Source organism: Balaenoptera physalus, assembly GCF_965194825.1.
Source record: "Balaenoptera physalus genome assembly, chromosome: 9".
Taxonomy (NCBI): Eukaryota; Metazoa; Chordata; class Mammalia; order Artiodactyla; family Balaenopteridae; genus Balaenoptera; species Balaenoptera physalus.
In genome coordinates this window covers 9,003,427-9,020,600 of record NC_138888.1, presented here as the reverse complement: position 1 = coordinate 9,020,600, position 17,174 = coordinate 9,003,427, and the positions used below count along the sequence as shown (strand labels likewise).

General features: G+C 49.5%; 1 protein-coding gene across 2 annotated transcripts in view; it reads left to right on the top strand.

Moving 5' to 3' along the window:
* Positions 1 to 2,048: 2,048 nt before the first annotated feature.
* Positions 2,049 to 17,174, top strand: part of TMEM181 (transmembrane protein 181) — a 70,051-nt gene continuing 54,925 nt past the window's right edge. For both annotated transcript variants that reach the window (XM_082475574.1, XM_082475575.1), the window contains exon 1: positions 2,049 to 2,194. In XM_082475574.1, the coding sequence (XP_082331700.1) occupies positions 2,064 to 2,194 (131 nt within the window). In that variant the 5' untranslated portion in view covers positions 2,049 to 2,063. The remainder of the gene's footprint in view (positions 2,195 to 17,174) is intronic.

Below are 17,174 nucleotides of genomic sequence, written 5' to 3'. Positions count from 1 at the left end.
AACAGAGGGGAGAGAATTCCCAGGTTGATGGTAAAGAGATGGCTTAGATGACAGCTATGCACCAGGCATAGGACAACCAGTTCACGGCTGGTCAGAAGGCCAAGATGAGATTTCGCAAAGATGAAACTGATAGAATGCATCTTGTGCCTGAATAGCTTAAGAGGGGAATTAATTAGACAATTGGTGGGGGACCTGAGGTTGAAATAAAAATCAGTACATAGAAAACTAAGCAGTAAAATATAATTATTAATTCTAGAGGAAATGTACAGAAGAGGAAAAGTAATTACAGTATACTACCTGGCTCAAGTGTGTGTAACATTTACGCAGTTGTTACATATGTACACACACCTGTGTATGTGTGCTATTTTATCTAGCATTTCCAGCTCTTTGTGGTAAAAGAAGTAACGAGGTAGATGAGTACCCCACGGTGCTAGAGCCAGAAGACTTGCATTGTCCTCTAGGGGCTACAGTAGTTCAAATTTGGGGCCGGGGGTGGGGGGGGGGAAGCTTAGGCTGGAGAAGCTAGAGGAGGATTCCTGGAGAATTTTTAAGTGCTCTGGGGTATCTCTGAGGTTAGTTAATATTTCCCCTAGTGATAAACTCTCTGTAGCCAGTCATAAAATAATTGAAATATGGCATATGCTGGTCTCATAATCTCTACCACATTACAGAAAACAAATCTGCATGTGTGTTTCCTGAAAGATCTTGTCTTAGCTCCATTCTTTGTCCTCCTGAGATGGTTAAATACGATGCTCACATTATTGAATTAGGACTAAAACCTAACTGTGCACAGTGCAGGATGATCAGAAATTACGGGAATATTTGCAAGACCTGAATGGACAGCTTGGCCAGCCGACAAAAAAGTTGTTCCAAAATGCAAGGAGAGGGAGGAAATAAAACATGATGATAAAAACAAAGAGCAAGGAAGAGTGGGTGAAATTAGAACATAGGTAAAAGTAGCAGGAAATACAGGAATTCTGAGACTATCTAAACGTGAGTGATCATTAGACTCACCTGAGGAGCTTTGAAAAATACAGATTCCTGGGAACCATATTCTATAATTTAGATTCAATAGGGTAAGTTGGACCCCCGAAACGTATATTTGTAAAGGCTCCTCTACTGCGCACACAACCAACCTCACATGGAAACCTGTCCTGAATTCATGTGGAAGCACACTGACATCATCTGGAACAACCGTTTCTCCACCTGTTATTGGGGAAATTCACAAGAGGAGATGACACCATCTTTGGGTAAGTAGTCTCATGGAAGACGTGTTGATTTGTGAGTTTCACTTGACACACTAGTGTTGAGCTTTGTAGAGGATGAAACTCCTTTGCCCAGACTTTATTTTTTATTTTTGGTGGCTATAGAACGTATGGGAAAAGGCATCTCATTTGGACACATTCCTTTATCATTAAAAGATACTCATTAAGACATAACCATAATGGGTTTCGTTTAAAATGTTTTTGCGTCAGGTCAAGGGGAACCCAGGAAGAAGGAAAAGCTTTCCGGGAGCTGTCCGTGGTGCTGAACGCGAGACCCCCGCGCCAGCCTTTGACCTTCCCAGCGAGAAAGGGCTCTCGGTCCGTCCCCAAGCCCCATTTTCCTTTCTGTTCCCCTGTCCGGTTTCTTCCCTTTCCCAACAGGAGCAGTAGCAAGGGCGGCCCTTTGCATTTTTGTCCTGGGCTGCAGACGACCTTGTGCTGGGCTCCGCCACCCCCAGCCCGCCCTCTCCTTCTCCCCCCCTCGCTGGGCGGCGGCTGATGGGCGCGGCGCCCTCCCCTCCTCAGGCCCCCCTCGGCGGGGCGGGGACCTCCATCCCCACCCTCCCTGGGGCCGCCTCCCAGCGTCGTAGCGCTGGCGCCCTGAGCGCGCCGGGCGCCCCCTTCCTCCGCGCCCCCTCCCACCTCCCCCTCGGTCCCGCCCCGCCGGCGGCCCCGATCCCCGCAGCTGGGAAGAGAGAGGGGGCGAAGGAAGCGATACAAAGGGCGGAGCGGCGGGAGGAGGGGACGCCGGGGCTCGCGAGGACGGCGGCGTCCGGCTCCGGCGGGCGCGGCGCGGGCATGGACGCCGAGTACCCTGCCTTCGAGCCCCCGCTCTGCAGCGAGCTCAAGCACCTGTGCAAGCGGCTCCAGGAGGCGTACCGGGAGCTGAAGGAAGACCTCACACCTTTCAGAGATGACCGCTACTACAGGTAGGGGCGGGCCGGACTGCGGGGCGGGGGGCGGCAGAGCCCGGCTTTGGAAAGCAGCCCCGCCCACGCCGCGCTCGCCCGGGCCCGGCCTGCGCTCCCGGCCTGCGCTCCCGGCCTGCGCTCCCGGCCTGCGCTCCCGGCCTGGCCTGCGCTCCCGGGCTGGGCGGGGTCCTGCCCTCGGCCGCCCTCTCCTCCGGGAGGGCGCCGAGCCCCGGGGAGGGGCGCGGAGGGGGCGGCAGGCCGGCGGGGCTTGGCTGCTGCTCTCTGGCTCGCACGCCGGGGGCTCAAGGACAGACCCGGGGAGCCGAGGCGAAGAGCTGTTTTCCATTGCCTGGAAAGCTGAGCCGAGGTTCTCAAATCCTGAGACAGGGACCCGCGGGGCTTCAGTCCCTGCTTTGCTCCTCCCTCTCTCCCTTCGCTTCCTGTCATCCCCTCCACCCTCACCCCCCATGCCTACCGCGCCGCTCTTCGCTCAGGCCTTGCTGAGACCTGGTTTGGGGAGACACCACTCGCCCTCGAGCGTGGGCAGCGAGGGCCTTGGCCTCTCCCCTGAGGTACTCAGGCCCCTGGGCTTCGGTGGAGATCTGTGAGGCTGGGCTGGTGCTGAGGACTGGGGGCAGCTGGCCTCAGGGCTGAGCGGCACCAAGGTGAAGATGCTGGCGGAAGCCGTGTGTCAGCACCCCAAGCAGCTGTTGGTTTGGGCTTGTCTTCGTTCCTCTCTGTCTCCCTCTCCTGCAGCCAGAGGGAGAGCTGCGAGGACCTGCAGTCCCTTGCCTGCAGGCAGGGCACCCGCAGCTTCCCCCCTGCGCTTTGCTGTTCTGATGGGAAAGTGTGTCCATTGCCAGTGGCTGGACTTACCTGCTGTGTTGCAGTGTGATGAAAGGACCCTGCAGGAGTCTGGAGGCTGGAGCCTAGACTGACTTTGTTACTAACTAGCTCTGTGACCCTGAGAAACTTAGTTGCTAACTCTGCACTTCAAGCTTCCTCATCAGTAAAATGGGAAGCTGGAACCAGAAGGTGTGTTTCAGGTGAGGGTTCTAGTGACGATTCACTCACCCTGTGCTTAAGGATGGCAGGTGTATTGCACAGCTATCTTTGAAGTGGTAGTAGTCATTTTTGTACAATCCACCCTGGACTGAAAGTCCTATGTGTGTACGTACTCAGAAGAACATGTATCACACTTATCATCAGATTTTTTTCAAAAGCCTAATGGCTTCCCAGGGGCTAATCAGCAATGTATTGCTGACCAATATATTTGTCATAAAATTACTGAGTGGGAAAGCCCATTTTAAAACATGTAATCTCAAGATCATATGGAGTAGCTTTTAGATGAGCCTCACAATCTATCTAATTCAGCCCCCTAGGAGACCTGACAGTACGGGTCCCTGATGTCATGGGGCTTATAGGTAATTAACAAGTGAGTACATACTGCAATGAGTGCTAGAAAGATAATAAACCAGGTGACATGATAGAGTGGTGGGGTGCTACTTCAGAGAAGGTGGTCAAGGAAGGCCTTTTGAGAAGGTCATATTTGAGAGGGGAAGAATGAGTTGCCCACTAGACAGTGATCTGGGCAGGAAAGTTCCAGAAGAGGAAGAGTAAGTGCAAAGCCCCTAGAGGCCATAATAACATGGTATGTTCAAGGAACAGGCAGAAGACCAGCATGTTTGGAGCACAATGGTCAGAGAGAGGCAGGGCCAAGTCACATAGCACCTTGAAGACTAAGGAATATGGGTTTCATTAGAATTACAAAGTGAAGCCATCAGAGGGTTTAAGTGGGGAAGTGACACGAGCAGTTTGGTTGCCTGTCCTACTCAAGCATTTGAATCTTTGCTCCAGGAGCAACTTCATTCGTTGAGTTGGATCTTGAAGACCGTGAATTCACTATGGATGGAAGGGGACAGCGATGATTTCTGCCCCCTCCCCCTGGCCTGAGAATAAGTTAACTGCAGAGTGCTTTACAATCTTGTGTGTCAGTCGGCAGAGCGGTTAGGCTGAATCACAAAGACTGTTTTATAGTGAGGAGATGTTTCAGGTCACTGAACTATCTTCCACCGCTCCACTGAATTTTTATATCAGTGGATTGTACCTTTACAGACCTAGGTGAAATACGCTTGGCTTTCTAAGTTGGGAAGCTGAGAGTTACAGCTCCTTCGTCTGTCTAGCTGGAAGATGAACTTGCTACTGTAATTTTTTCTCCTGCTCTTCTCACCATATTCATTTCCTCATTAGTGATTTATGACTAAAAGTCACCAGTCCATTCTTCCCTGGAAGACCAGGGATTCACTTCGTGTAGCTGACAGTTTCCTCATAACAGGGCGTAGAAAGGAGACAGCTGCTAATGCTCTGTTTTCAAAAGATGGTTGGCCCCTCTGTTAGGTGGTCTGTCTATCTGCATCTTAGCTACATAACTTGGTATCACTGAAAAACGGCAGCCCTGTCGTCAAAGGACTCACAGTCATTTTCACAAAATGGGAGATGACAGTTGTCCTGCCTGCTAGGAAAGGGGGCAATGCACGGTGTGGGTGATAAAACAGGAAGCTGGGCATCTGAAATCCCAACACTATTGACTTTCACTGAGGATTGGTTCATCAGAAAAATGAAGCAAGGATGTTGTGAGGCTCAAGTGCTTTTTGAAGGTAACACTAAAGATGCTTTCCAATACAGATAATGGAAAAACCAAAGCAACCGGCCTAAACAATAAGGAAAAGGATTGAGTTGTTGATCCAGCAGCTTAATGATGTCACCAAGTCCTTTCTTTTTTTACTTGATAGCAATTGGCTGTACTTGGCCCCTAGTAATCCTTTGGGCTATTGCTTCTCGGTCATATTCATGGGGAGAACTGGCTGGCTTTCTACAGCTCTCTAAAAGAGGAGGATCAACTTGAAGCCCACAGCAAAACTCCTAGAATCTCTTCTATATCCCCACCAAATGGTACCAATGAAGACAGACATGTGTTAACAAGGACATGGAACTTTCCCGCACTGCAGACGGGGGGTAAATTAGTACAACCACTGTGGAAAATAGTTTGCAGTATCTACTAACATTGAGCATACACATATCTTTTGGCCCAGCAACTCCTCTTAGGTATGTACCCTACAGACATGCGTACACATGTCTGTCAACGGACATGCACTAAAATGTTCATAGCAGTGCAATTTGTAATACTCCTGAACTGGAAGGCAGCCAAATACTCATCAACAGTAGAATGGATAAATTTGGCTTGTTCCATAATGGAGTAGGATACAACAATAAAAGTAAACAACTAACAACTACACACAAGAGTGAATCTCACACACACCTAATGCAAGCAAAATAGGCCAGAAACAAAGAATACACACTGTTTGATTCCATTTATATAAAGAAGTATGCAACGGGTAAAACGACTCTACACTGTTGGGAATCAGGATAGTGGTTATCCTTGAGGGGGCAATGACTGGACGGGGGCAGAAGAGGGTTTTCTGGTGGTGGTTACATGGGGATTCTCAGTCTGTGAACAGTTATCAGGCTGTACACATGACATGTGTACTTTGCTGTGTGTGTGTTATGCTTCATTAGAAAGCTTTAAACAACACCAGCTCCTGTGTCTCATTGACTACATCGGGCCACTTGTTCTTTCTTGAACACAGGCTGGCAAAGGGGACAGCATTAGACTTAAGCAAATCACAGTGCCCCAGGAACTGAGGGGAAGCCAGCTCGCCTAAGGCATACGTCTTCAAAGGAGGAGGGGTAAATAGCCAGACCAAACTGGGGTTCTGTTCGGAAGAAGATGTGGGCAATGGGTGCCGGGTAGGCAATCAACTATGTCCATGGCATAAAGGATAAAGGGCTAAAGAAACATGAAGGATAATAGATGTGATCCTTTAGAGCTCAGCTCTCGGAGAATTTGTGTTTGGCCATTTTGAGGACCCATCCTTTGTTTCTTGGGTTATTACTTTATCTGTGTAAAATATAGGAGCGAGCAAGTTGGACTTGAGTTTTCTTGGCCAGTGAGGTGATAGCCCAGGGTGTCCTCACCCACGAGGCTTCTGGAAGCAACATTTCATCACATCGGTGGATTCATCAGGGCTCTGGGGCTGACCCTCAGTCCTGCTGGCTTAATTTCGCCAGCACATTGAGAGAAAACCAGCTTTCAGTGAAGCCTTCACATTAACCAAGCTCTGGATTAATGTGCAGAATCAGAATGCCAGTTTAACTGGCCGATGCAGACCCATGAGATGCAGACACAGGCAGTGGTGGGCTTGGAGTCAGAGCCAGGGGAGCTAGTCAGATCAGGGCTTCTCAATGCTGGCCGCACATCAGAATCATCTGGGGGAGCTTTTAAAGATACAGAGGCCCAGACCCCACCATCAAGGATTCTGACTTAATTGGCCTGGGCTGATTCTCAGCTGGGATGGAGAACCCATGTGCGTGAGGGGAAGGTTTACGAGCATCAGGCTGAGAGAGCCTGGTGTACCCATCTCCTCAATGGGACGGACTTGCCATTGGACAGGCGTATTGGGAGTTGTTAGTCAAGGCTCCCTCTTCCCTACACAAACTCAGTGGCCGCTGTCAACCATTACCTCGGCTGATTCTCCCTTTACCATGCTCCTAGGCTGACCAACCTTCCTTGTTGAATTAATACATCTGGGCAGGTTGCAGTCAGGTTTAAAGGTCTGAGAGCCATTGTTTTTCTATTTAAGGCAAACTTGCGTGTCTCTACCCTGTCCCATTGGTACTGACGTGAATGTTAATGTTTCAGCGGGTTGACTTTCTCCTTGTTTTCAACTTCCTGGAGCAACTCTGACTATTGAGCATTGATGTCTCTCTCTGTCTTTTGTTTCTTTTTTGATGGGAGGAAATAATAAGTGTCCCTGATGAGACTGTGTTATTAGAACCAGCTTCTCTGGGGAATTCCACAGCAGTCCAGTGGTTAAGACTTCGTGCTTTCATTGCCAAGGGCATGGGTTCAGTCCCTGGTTGGGGAACTAAGATCCCACAAGCAACACAGTGCTTTGGCAAAAAAAAAAACACAACAAAAAAACCTTCTCTGTCTCCATCATTTCAAAGATAGAAAAATCATTTCATTAAGCTTACATGCTTGAGAACTTAGAATTGGGTACAAATCTGGCTCAGTGGCGGAGGCTGGCACTGTTGTTTTCTCTCTGGGACAAGATGCAGGCCCCAGGTGGGCCACGGGCCACAGAGCTGAGCAAACACATGTGTGAGGAGCCAGCGGCGGATGCCAGGGCAGGTCAGCTACCCCCGGGCACCCCCCGCATGTCTCCATGCAACCCCCCGAGCAGCACTCCATCCCCACGACTCCCGCTCTTCCCCAGGCTCTTCTCTCCCTGCTCTAGGGTCTTCCTCCGTCCCTTATCCCCCATCGTGCTCAGGTCTGCCTTCCCCTCCACTCTGACTCCTTCCCATCTGCTTAAACAAACAGACTTCCCTCAGCCCAGCCTCCTTTGGAAGCAACCGTGTCTTCTTCTCCAACATATGTTGGTCTGGCTTCTGCCCCCACCCACCATGTTTTTCTATAAATGGGTTAAAGATGGTCCCAGCACGTTGGCTCCCATGTTGTTTGTTTTTTCACTTATTGCATAGAAGATGCCTAACTCCCTCCCACTGGCACCCAACTCAAATTCTCACAATTACTTTAAATATAGCCCAAAGAAGCATATTTTTAGCCATTCAGAGTCCCTGCTTTGCACACCTGTGAAACTGCACCCAACATCTGCTAGCCAACGATATAGCCATTGATATGACAAACCCTGTGGCTATAAAAAGACCCTGAATCATGGTTCCCCTTGGGAGCCGTCTGACCCCGTCTCCCCACCCTGCTCCTGAGCGACACCACCCGGGCACACAAGCCCCCTCTCTGATCCCCCTCTCCTCTGGGAGTTCCCTGCCCTCTCCTCCCCTGAGTAGTGGCCCTGACTGCTGTCTGGGGGAGGAGGGTCCTCCTGCTGAGAGGGACCGCCCTGCGTTCACCCTGTCCACGTGTCACCGGACAGAGCTTGTTGTGCACCACTGCCACCTTGTGGTCCTGTCTCCTCCTGGATCTGCCTGGAAACCCTGGAACGCGCCACACCCGTCCTGGCGCTGCTCTTGCCCAGGTCCCTGGTGACCTCGAAGCATCAAATCCAGTGGCCCCTTTCAGGCCCTCACTGTGTGATCCTGAAGGATTTGCCCCCTGGAGCTGGGACTGTCTTTTAGAGCTCTTTGTCCCTCCAGGGGCTCCAGAGATGCCCTTCTCTCATGTTCGCCTCTTGCACCTTGTCCTCTACACGGTCTCAAAGCTTCTCTTTTTTTAATTTTATTTTTTATAAATTTATTTATTTTATTTATTTATTTTTGGCTGTGTTGGGTCTTCATTGCTGCCCACGGGCTTTTCTCTAGCTGCGGCGAGTGGGGGCTAATCTTTGTTGTGGGGCGCGGGCTTCTCATTGTGGTGGCTTCTCTTGTTGTGGCTTCTCTTGTTGTGGCTCACGGGCTCTAGAGCGCAGGCTCAGTAGTCGTGGTGCACGGGCTTAGTTGCTCTGTGGCATGTGGGATCTTCCCGGACCAGGGCTTGAACCCGTGTCCCCTGCATTGGCAGGCAGACTCCCAACTACTGCGCCACCAGAGAAGCCCCTCAAAGCTTCTTAGGCAGAGTCTCTGTTTACTGTTTGAGCTCAGAATGGACCCTACTTTCCCCCAAGGCCATGGCACTATGATTAACAGCACTAAACAGGACTTCCCTGGTGGCGCAGTGGTTAAGAATCCGCCTGCCAATGCAGGGGACACGTGTTTGAGCCCTGGTCCGGGAAGATCCCACATGCCGCGGAGCAACTAAACCCGTGCGCCACAACTACTGAGCCTGCGTGCCACAACTACTGAAGCTTGTGTGCCTAGAGCCCATGCTCCGCAACAAGAAAAGCCACTGCAATGAGAAGCCCGCGCGCCGCAATGAAGAGTAGCCCCCATTCGCCACAGCTAGAGAAAGCCCGCATGCAGCAACGAAGACCCAGCGCAGCCAAAAATAAATAAATAAATAAATTAATATTTTAAAAAGGAGATGATGTTACCGTAAGAAAGGGATTGTGGACTGGGAGGGGGAAGTAATACCCTGTTTTGTCACAGCCCCACTTAATGCATGGCATCCAGAACCAATCCCTCTGAGTGATGGTCTGCCCTGCACAGAAATAGGAGTATCGTGCCTCCCTTGATCCAGACATAGTGTTTCTATTCACATGGCCCAAGACTGCATTCACCGTTTTTTCCTGCCTTCAGCCTTTGGACATTATTTCTAATCTTGAGTCTGTCATCATCTCATTAGCTATTCCTCTAATCCCACAACCAGAGGATGATTTATTTTGAGGCTGTATTGTTGGGTACGTATATGTTTATAATGGACATCTCTTCTTGCCCTGTTGTCCCTTTTGCTAGTCTACAATGTCCTTCTTTGTCCCTTGAACTATATATTGTCAGATATTAACATTGCTACCCTGCTATTGTAGACTCACTATGTACCAAGCCCTGGGCTAAGAGGTTAGATGTATCATCTTATATAATTTTCCCAACAACCCCGTTAGGTCTAGAAGACCAAGTAACTTGTCCAAGGTTACTTTTTATGGCCAGAATTCAAACTCAAGTCTGTATGCCCTCACAGTCCTTGTCTCTAACCACTGCGGGAGATGATTTCAGATTTCAAATTACTCAGAAAAAAAGATCTATACAGCCCCCAACAGAGCACTGATTCTTAGGATGGAACATTCAGTTGTGGTCAGCTTGGGTATGCTGGGGGAGTGGGGGGGACTGGGGTGTGGAATTAGAACTGCTGGGTGCTGATAGAAAGTCCAATCCAGTGGTTAGAGGGCAGCTTCTGTGGAGCATGGGAGAGACCACAGGCTGACGACCAGGAAAAGGTTGGGTTTGGAGGCCCCATGGTGTGTCTGGCAGCAGGAAAGGTAGGAGGCCTGTGTCCCTGATGGTTCTCACCCTCCTGGGCTGAGTCTCAAAGAAAGGACTCCAGTCTTCATAGAAGAGAGGGCTGACATGAACAAAGCCTGTATTATCTTCTTTCATTCTTCCAACTAGGACATACCCAGGGGCCTTGTTCAGTGCAGATTCTGATTCAGGCTCTGGGCTGAGATTCTGCATTTCCAGCAAGCTCTCAGGTGATGCCAATGCTGCCTGTCTGTGGACCACATTTTGAGTTGCAAAGCTTTTGACATTTCTACCTCCATTTACAAAGGCCTGGGGCTACTAGAAGGTTTCCAAGTCAGGGTCTCAAGCAAAGAGAATAAAACAAAATTCCAGTTATTAGAGCTGGATCCAAAGGTGGGAAAGAAAAAGGAATAAGGTAGAAGCCCCATTTTGAGAACTTTGTCTGAAAAAAAATGAATGAGGAGTTTTATTAGGGCAACCCAGGGTCAGTATAACAGCAAAGGCAGCATGAAGCTGAATTCTAAGGTGTTGGGTTGGGTCAGGGGCTCTCAAACTTTAATGTGTATAAGAGCTACCATGGAACTTGTTTAATAAATGAGGATTCCTAGGTCCTACCCTCCAGGGATTCTGAATTAGTCAGTAAAAATATGTGTCCTAGGAATCTGCATTTTAACAGATGCCCCGATGTCTGATGGTACTGAATCACAGGCTTTCCAAATCCCTCCCATTTAAGTTGGGAGGCTTGTGTTCTACCTTAGTTCTTTCTTCTCACTCTGCCCTTCTTCTCCTATGGTTGGATCACTTCTACTTATCCCTTAAGGCCAAACTCAGGGGCAATCACAGGCTGACACGGTCTCAAGTCCATCTTGGTTGTATAAGCTGGGTTTCACCTGGCCCCTTGGCTGGTGTCTTTGAGCAGTAGACAACCTGCACCTCCTTTCATTGTGGCCCTGGTCTCTCCCTACCCCATTGCCCGGTCCAGTCTGGGCAGTTCCCGCTTCTTATACTCTTCCAGCATTCTGTAACAGCTTATACCCACCATATTGGGATCACCTCTCATCATCTACCTCTCCCAGGGCCTTGCAAACGCCATGAAGGCAGGACCACATCTTACCCATCTCTATGTTATGAGCACCTGATACAAAGTCCATCTCATAATAGGTGCTCAACTGATAACTGCTGCATGAAAAACATGAATGAGCAAACAGAAGAGGTTCCACTAATTACAAGCAGCCATACTTTGCCCTAGTTTTTTTTTTTTTTAATCACTCCCTATTTTATCAAATTTATTTATTTATTTATTTTTGCCTGTGTTGGGTCTTCGTTTCTGTGCAAGGGCTTTCTCTAGTTGCGGCAAGTGGGGGCCACTCTTCATCGCGGTGCGCAGGCCTCTCACCATCGTGGCCTCTCTTGTTGCGGAGCACAGGCTCCAGACGCGCAGGCTCAGTAGTTGTGGCTCACGGGCTTAGTTGCTCCGCGGCATGTGGGATCTTCCCAGACCCGGGCTCGAACCCGTGTCCCCTGCATTAGCAGGCGGATTCTCAACCACTGTGCCACCAGGGAAACCCTTTGCCCTAGTTTTTAAAGGTAGAAATTATTAACTGAAGAGTCCCATGTGAGCTCCCAGTAAAACTGAGAAGAACCTGCTGGGCATTGGTTGCTCTAGAGCAACCACTCAATATAACTTAGGAAATTAACTAAAAAAATATAGTGGAAAATTATTAAACTACATTAGAAAATATTTAGTTAATGCAGTCAAGGAGCCTGATTCCTCCAGCTCCATTTTTCTTTCTCAAGATCGCTTTGGCTATTCGCGGTCTTTTGTGTCTCCATGCAAATTTTAAGATTTTTTGTTCTAGTTCTGTGAAAAATGCCACTGGTAATTTGATAGGGGTTGCATTGAATCTGTAGATTGCCTTGGGTAATTTAGTCATTTTCACAATACTGATTCTTCCAATCCAAGAACATGGTATATCTCTCCATCTGTTTGTGTCATCTTCGATTTCTTTCATCAGTGTCTTATAGTTTTCAGAGTACAGGTCTTTTGCCTTCTTAGAACGGTTGATCCCTAGGTATTTTATTCTTTTTGATGCAATAATAAATGGGATTGTTCTTTTAATTTCTCTTTCTCAAGATCTGTTCTTTATATGGAGCCACTATTTATTTAGTTTGTTAGTTATTTATAAAATTCTTTATTTATTTATTTGGCTGCGCCAGGTCTTAGTTGTGGCATGTGGAATCTCTAGTTGCGGCGTGCGGGACCTTTAGTTGCAGCACGCGGGCTCTTTTAGTTGCGGCATGTGGGCTCTTAGTTGTGGCATGAGGGATCTAGTTCCCTGACCAGGGATTGAACCCGGGCCCCCTGCATTAGGAGCATGGAGTCTTAACCACTGGACCACCAGGGAAGTCCCTGGAACTCCTATTTAGAATATATGAAGAAATCCTACACCACCACCACCACGACATGGCAAAATACCCCAAAATGGGCAAAACATCAGAACAGAGAGTGTACGGAGTAGGAGACCCAAAAGGCATATGAAGAAATGCTCCAACTCTGGAAACAGGGAGATGCCAATTAAAACATTAAAACTAAGAGATGGGTCGGGCAGTTCGTCTGGTAAACACTGCACTGATGCTCTGCTTTTCAGCGTCACCAGGATCCTGGCTGACACGTGATGCATGAAGGCCCTGGGGCTGTGTCCCAGCGAGGGGATCCCGACACAGCTGCACCAACCCGTCTCTCCCTAGCCAGCCCTGGGCGACGTCTCCCACTGTCATATCAGTGCCATTTTGTCCCTCACCCTTAGGCTCTGCACCTTGGTTATGGCTTTCCAAACTCATAACGGTACCTTCTTAGCTGCAGGGCTAAGCACCCTTTTCTTTAATAAGGAAAAATGATTCCTTTCTACAGAGTACAGGTTCCCATCAGGTGCTTTGAGTACAACCCCGGGAGGCCTGAGAGAGGGGCCTCTTGCTGGCTGGCGTGCAGCCTTTTCCCTGTGCTGTGTGTGCACCATGTTCCTCACTTCTCACTTTCCAGCTGGCACTTCTCTGCTGGACATCTGGCTACTGGGTCCCCATCACTGAGGCACGATGAAGGTATAATTAGGCCCAGGCTTGAAGCACACTCCCCAGGGGAGTGGTAGCCTCCTTGGGCCCACAGTACCCACCAGTCCCATTTCATGGTGCTTTGTTCATTCATCACTTGGTGTGTCCAGGTGGCACAACTCTGTGCTTAAGGCAAGTCCAGAATGCCTTGAACTGGCTGCTTGTATTTGTACTGCACCTGGAATTCAACAACGGAGGTGCTGTATGCTTATCAGAGCTCTTCCTGGTGGTTCACCCCAGCTTCATTATTTTTATGTGTATCTTAATGTGAGCCGAGCTACGGCCCACGCAACAGAGCTGTTTTGTTCTTTTTTTCTTTAATGCTACATCTTGCTCTGAACCAAGAAGAAAAGAGAAAGATATTCATTTCCTGGGGAGCAGAGCAGGTGTAAGCACCCCAGCTATTCTCTGGGGCCCCAGTCTTTCTTCGGCTGCAGTGATGACTCAGCTCTTACAGCAGAAAGAGCATCATTTGCCAGATGAGAACAGGCCTCCAAGCTGGGGCAGGACATCCAAAGCGTGAAGCATGCCTTGTCCCTGAAATACGAAAGCTGGGGCTCTGGATTAGTTTCCAGGGCCACCGTGACAAAATACCACAAACTGGGGGGCTTAAACAACAGACATTTATGGTCTCACAGTTCTGGAGGCCAGAATTCTGATATCAAGATGCCGGCAGGTTTGTTTCTTCTGAGGGCTGTGAGGGAGGACCTGCTCCAGGCCTTTCTCCTAGATTCTGGTGGCCCTGCATGTCCCTTGGCTCATAGATGGCTGTCTGTCTTCACATCGACTTCCTTCTATGCGTGTCTGTCTCGCATCCAAATTTCCCTTCATTATAAGGACACCAGCCATGTTGGACCAGGGCCCACTCTGACCTCATCTTAACCTGATCATCTGCAAAGACCCTATTTCCAGAAAAGGCCACCTTCACAGGCACTGGGGGTTAGGACTTCTGAGAATTTTGCGAGGGGCACGATTGACAGAGGGCTGTGGATTTAGGTTCCTCTCTGCAAATACTTTCTAAACTAGCAGCGGAATGTTTGATGAATAACAGTCAGGAGGACTGAATCCTGACTTGGCTCCATTGCTGCCATCTTGGAATCAGGTCTGTGCATCTTGTGGAATCATCTCAGATTCCTCCCATCTCTAAAACCAAGACAGCTGTGGGTCTGAAGGGGGTGGCCCAGTGACATTCTCCCCAGCAGAGGTGTCTACAGTCTTCTCTGTGTCACCTGAACTGCCTGAGGTTTATCAGGTTCAGGTTGGGAAAGGTGTGTGTATGTGTGTGTGTGTGTGGTATGTGTACGTGTGTGCGCTGGGGCAGAGGAGGGTGTGGGATGTGGGCAGAGGACACAGCTCTGGCCCAGGCCTCTAGTATGGGAGGAACCCAGCCAGCCCAGGAGCTGTTGGGCTAGAGGTAGGGAGACCAAACTGTCCTGGCTTTAGCACTGAAAGTCCAGTGTCCTGGGAAACCCCTCAGTCCCAGGAAAATCGAGCCAGCTCGTCGCCCTAGAAGTGAGAGACGGCCTGCAAGTGACCAGTCTGCCAGGAGAGACTCCAGGTAGAGCCAGAGAAGGCAGGGCCCCAGGCTCTGTAGGTGCGCTGTCCACTGGGAGTCACGTGTGCGTGAGCTGGGGTGTCACGGCCGGGGTCAGCAGCAGAGGTGACTGGGGCACACACACGCGTGCGCCTCTCCACTCTGGAATGCTTCTCCCTCCTTCTTCCAGCGCACTCATTCTCTTTCCCTAGTCCTGTCCCCACTCTGCATTCAATAAAGACAGCCCCGTGGCCTTTGGGCCGTGGTTCTCAAGGGAGAATCCCCACGAGGCAAAAACCCTCAAGGCCCTTTCTTTAATAGCAACTATTTTGTAGCACTTCCTTCCCTATCCTGAAATGAAATCTCTTGTTAATACCTTACCTGCTCCCATAACTTAAGAAAAAATAACTAAATGGAATCTAAACAGCAATGAAAGAAATGTGTGAATGGTCTGCCTTCCACCTGAGGATGCTCTTCTCTCTGGCACGTCTCTTAAGGGAAACGCACCAGGAGGCGGGATTTTCGGAAGCCACTGCTTTAGGCTTGGGGTTGCCCAGGCGGGACTGCAGGGCACTGCCACACCCACTTGCACTTTTCCATACCAGCGTTCCTGCCACATCCCTCTCCCTCGACTTGAGCTGTGTGGTTTAGGCCACACCTAGGAAGTCAGGATAAATCCCCTTGTTCTGTATATTCAAAGGCAAAGCTGAGGATATCTGCAGCCCAGTGACCCCCGACCTGCATCTGGATGGCCCCATGTGTGCCTGGGACTGCTCACTCAGCCTTTACCCTACCTTGCAATCGTGGCCCTTATTTGAGCAGCTTGGTTTGGTGTGTAGGACATGGCTTGGGTGGTGGGTGGTTCCCTGCTGGAAGCCTGGCTCTCTAGGGTGAGCCAGGCCCCCCAAGTGTGCTGCACACTTGGATGGGGGGAACGTGGGCGGTTGGAGCATTGCCCGCCCGCTCTGTCTCCTAGGGAATGATGGGACCAAAGCAAACCTGGAAACAATGTTGCTGTAACCCGGGACCGCTGTGCACTTTCAGTTCTTCTTAATTCACCCACATGACTGGCAGAGCGCCCATTAGCTGTATTTGTTTGTGGGGCAGTGCAGCTAACAGTCATGTTGAAATCTAACCATCAAGTCCCTGAGGACCTGAAAATGGGATTATGTTTCTACGTGAAGATGATTAGTCTCCCCTGGTTGATCTATCCAGCATGATGACGGCAGTGTTTCTGAGGTGTAACCCCATGTTCTTGAGTGAAGAGAGCCCCCAATTTCAGATTCAGGCCAACAAAGATTACTTAAAAGTCAATTTGGAAAGGACAAGCATGCCTGTTGCCCAGCGGTGAATGATCCAGGAGCTCCAGACCGGGCATTCTCCCAAGAGTGGGCCATCTTCAGCTTGTGCAGGGCGATGTGCACACTCAAGTGCCATTCTCCATCTTCAGCTCGTGCAGGGCGACATGCACACTCAAGTGCCATTCGCCATCTTCAGCTCGTGCAGGGCGACGTGCACACTCAAGTGCCATTCGCCATCTTCAGCTCGTGCAGGGCGACGTGCACACTCAAGTGCCATTCGCCATCTTCAGCTCGTGCAGGGCGACGTGCACACTCAAGTGCCATTCCTTGCTGAAATAAGAATGGTAACTTGGCTGCAGTTGTCCTTGTTGAGAGCAATATCAGGGATACTGAGAGGCATTAATTGTCACGTTATAGAGATATGGTACTGGAGCGTTTAATATTATTGGTTACAAGTATTAATTTCAGCCAAAAGGAAGGAATTTATTACAAAGATACAGAGATAATTTACAAAACCAAAGAGCAAAAATGCAACTGGACCTCAAGAAGGAGTTGAAACCGATTCAGCATAGATCCATCTTTTTAATCTCTCTTCCCAATGCCCCAAACCCCTGGTTATCACATTTGCTGTACATTGGAATCCTTTAGAGAGCCTTAAAAATGACTGATGCCTGGGCACTAGGACTTTTTAAAGCTCCCCCAAGTGATTTTGACTTCAGCAAATTTTGAGACCCATTGTCCTAAACTACTTTGCTTCTCTGTCCTTTTGTCTCAGCTGCCTGGGAGCCCCCAGCCTTTGATCAATACCAAAATCTCTTCTCTGTGCTTACATCGCTCAGTTGCAGGAGGAAACCGCTACCGGGCAGGCATTAAGGGAAGTCACCGTTAACATGAGATCACGGGGGACTTCCCTGGCGGTCCAGTGGTTAAGGCTCCGCGCTTCCACTGCAGGGGGCACGGGTTCAATCCCTGGTCGGGGAACTAAGATTCCGCATGCATCTTGGAGTGGCCAAAAAAAAAAAAAAATGAGGTCGTGGGCCTTAGCTGGGGCCTCAGCAAAGCCCCCCAATCCTGCTAGGTTTTCCCAGGCTGCTCATTGCCCCAATATCTGCAACAACGACTTCAG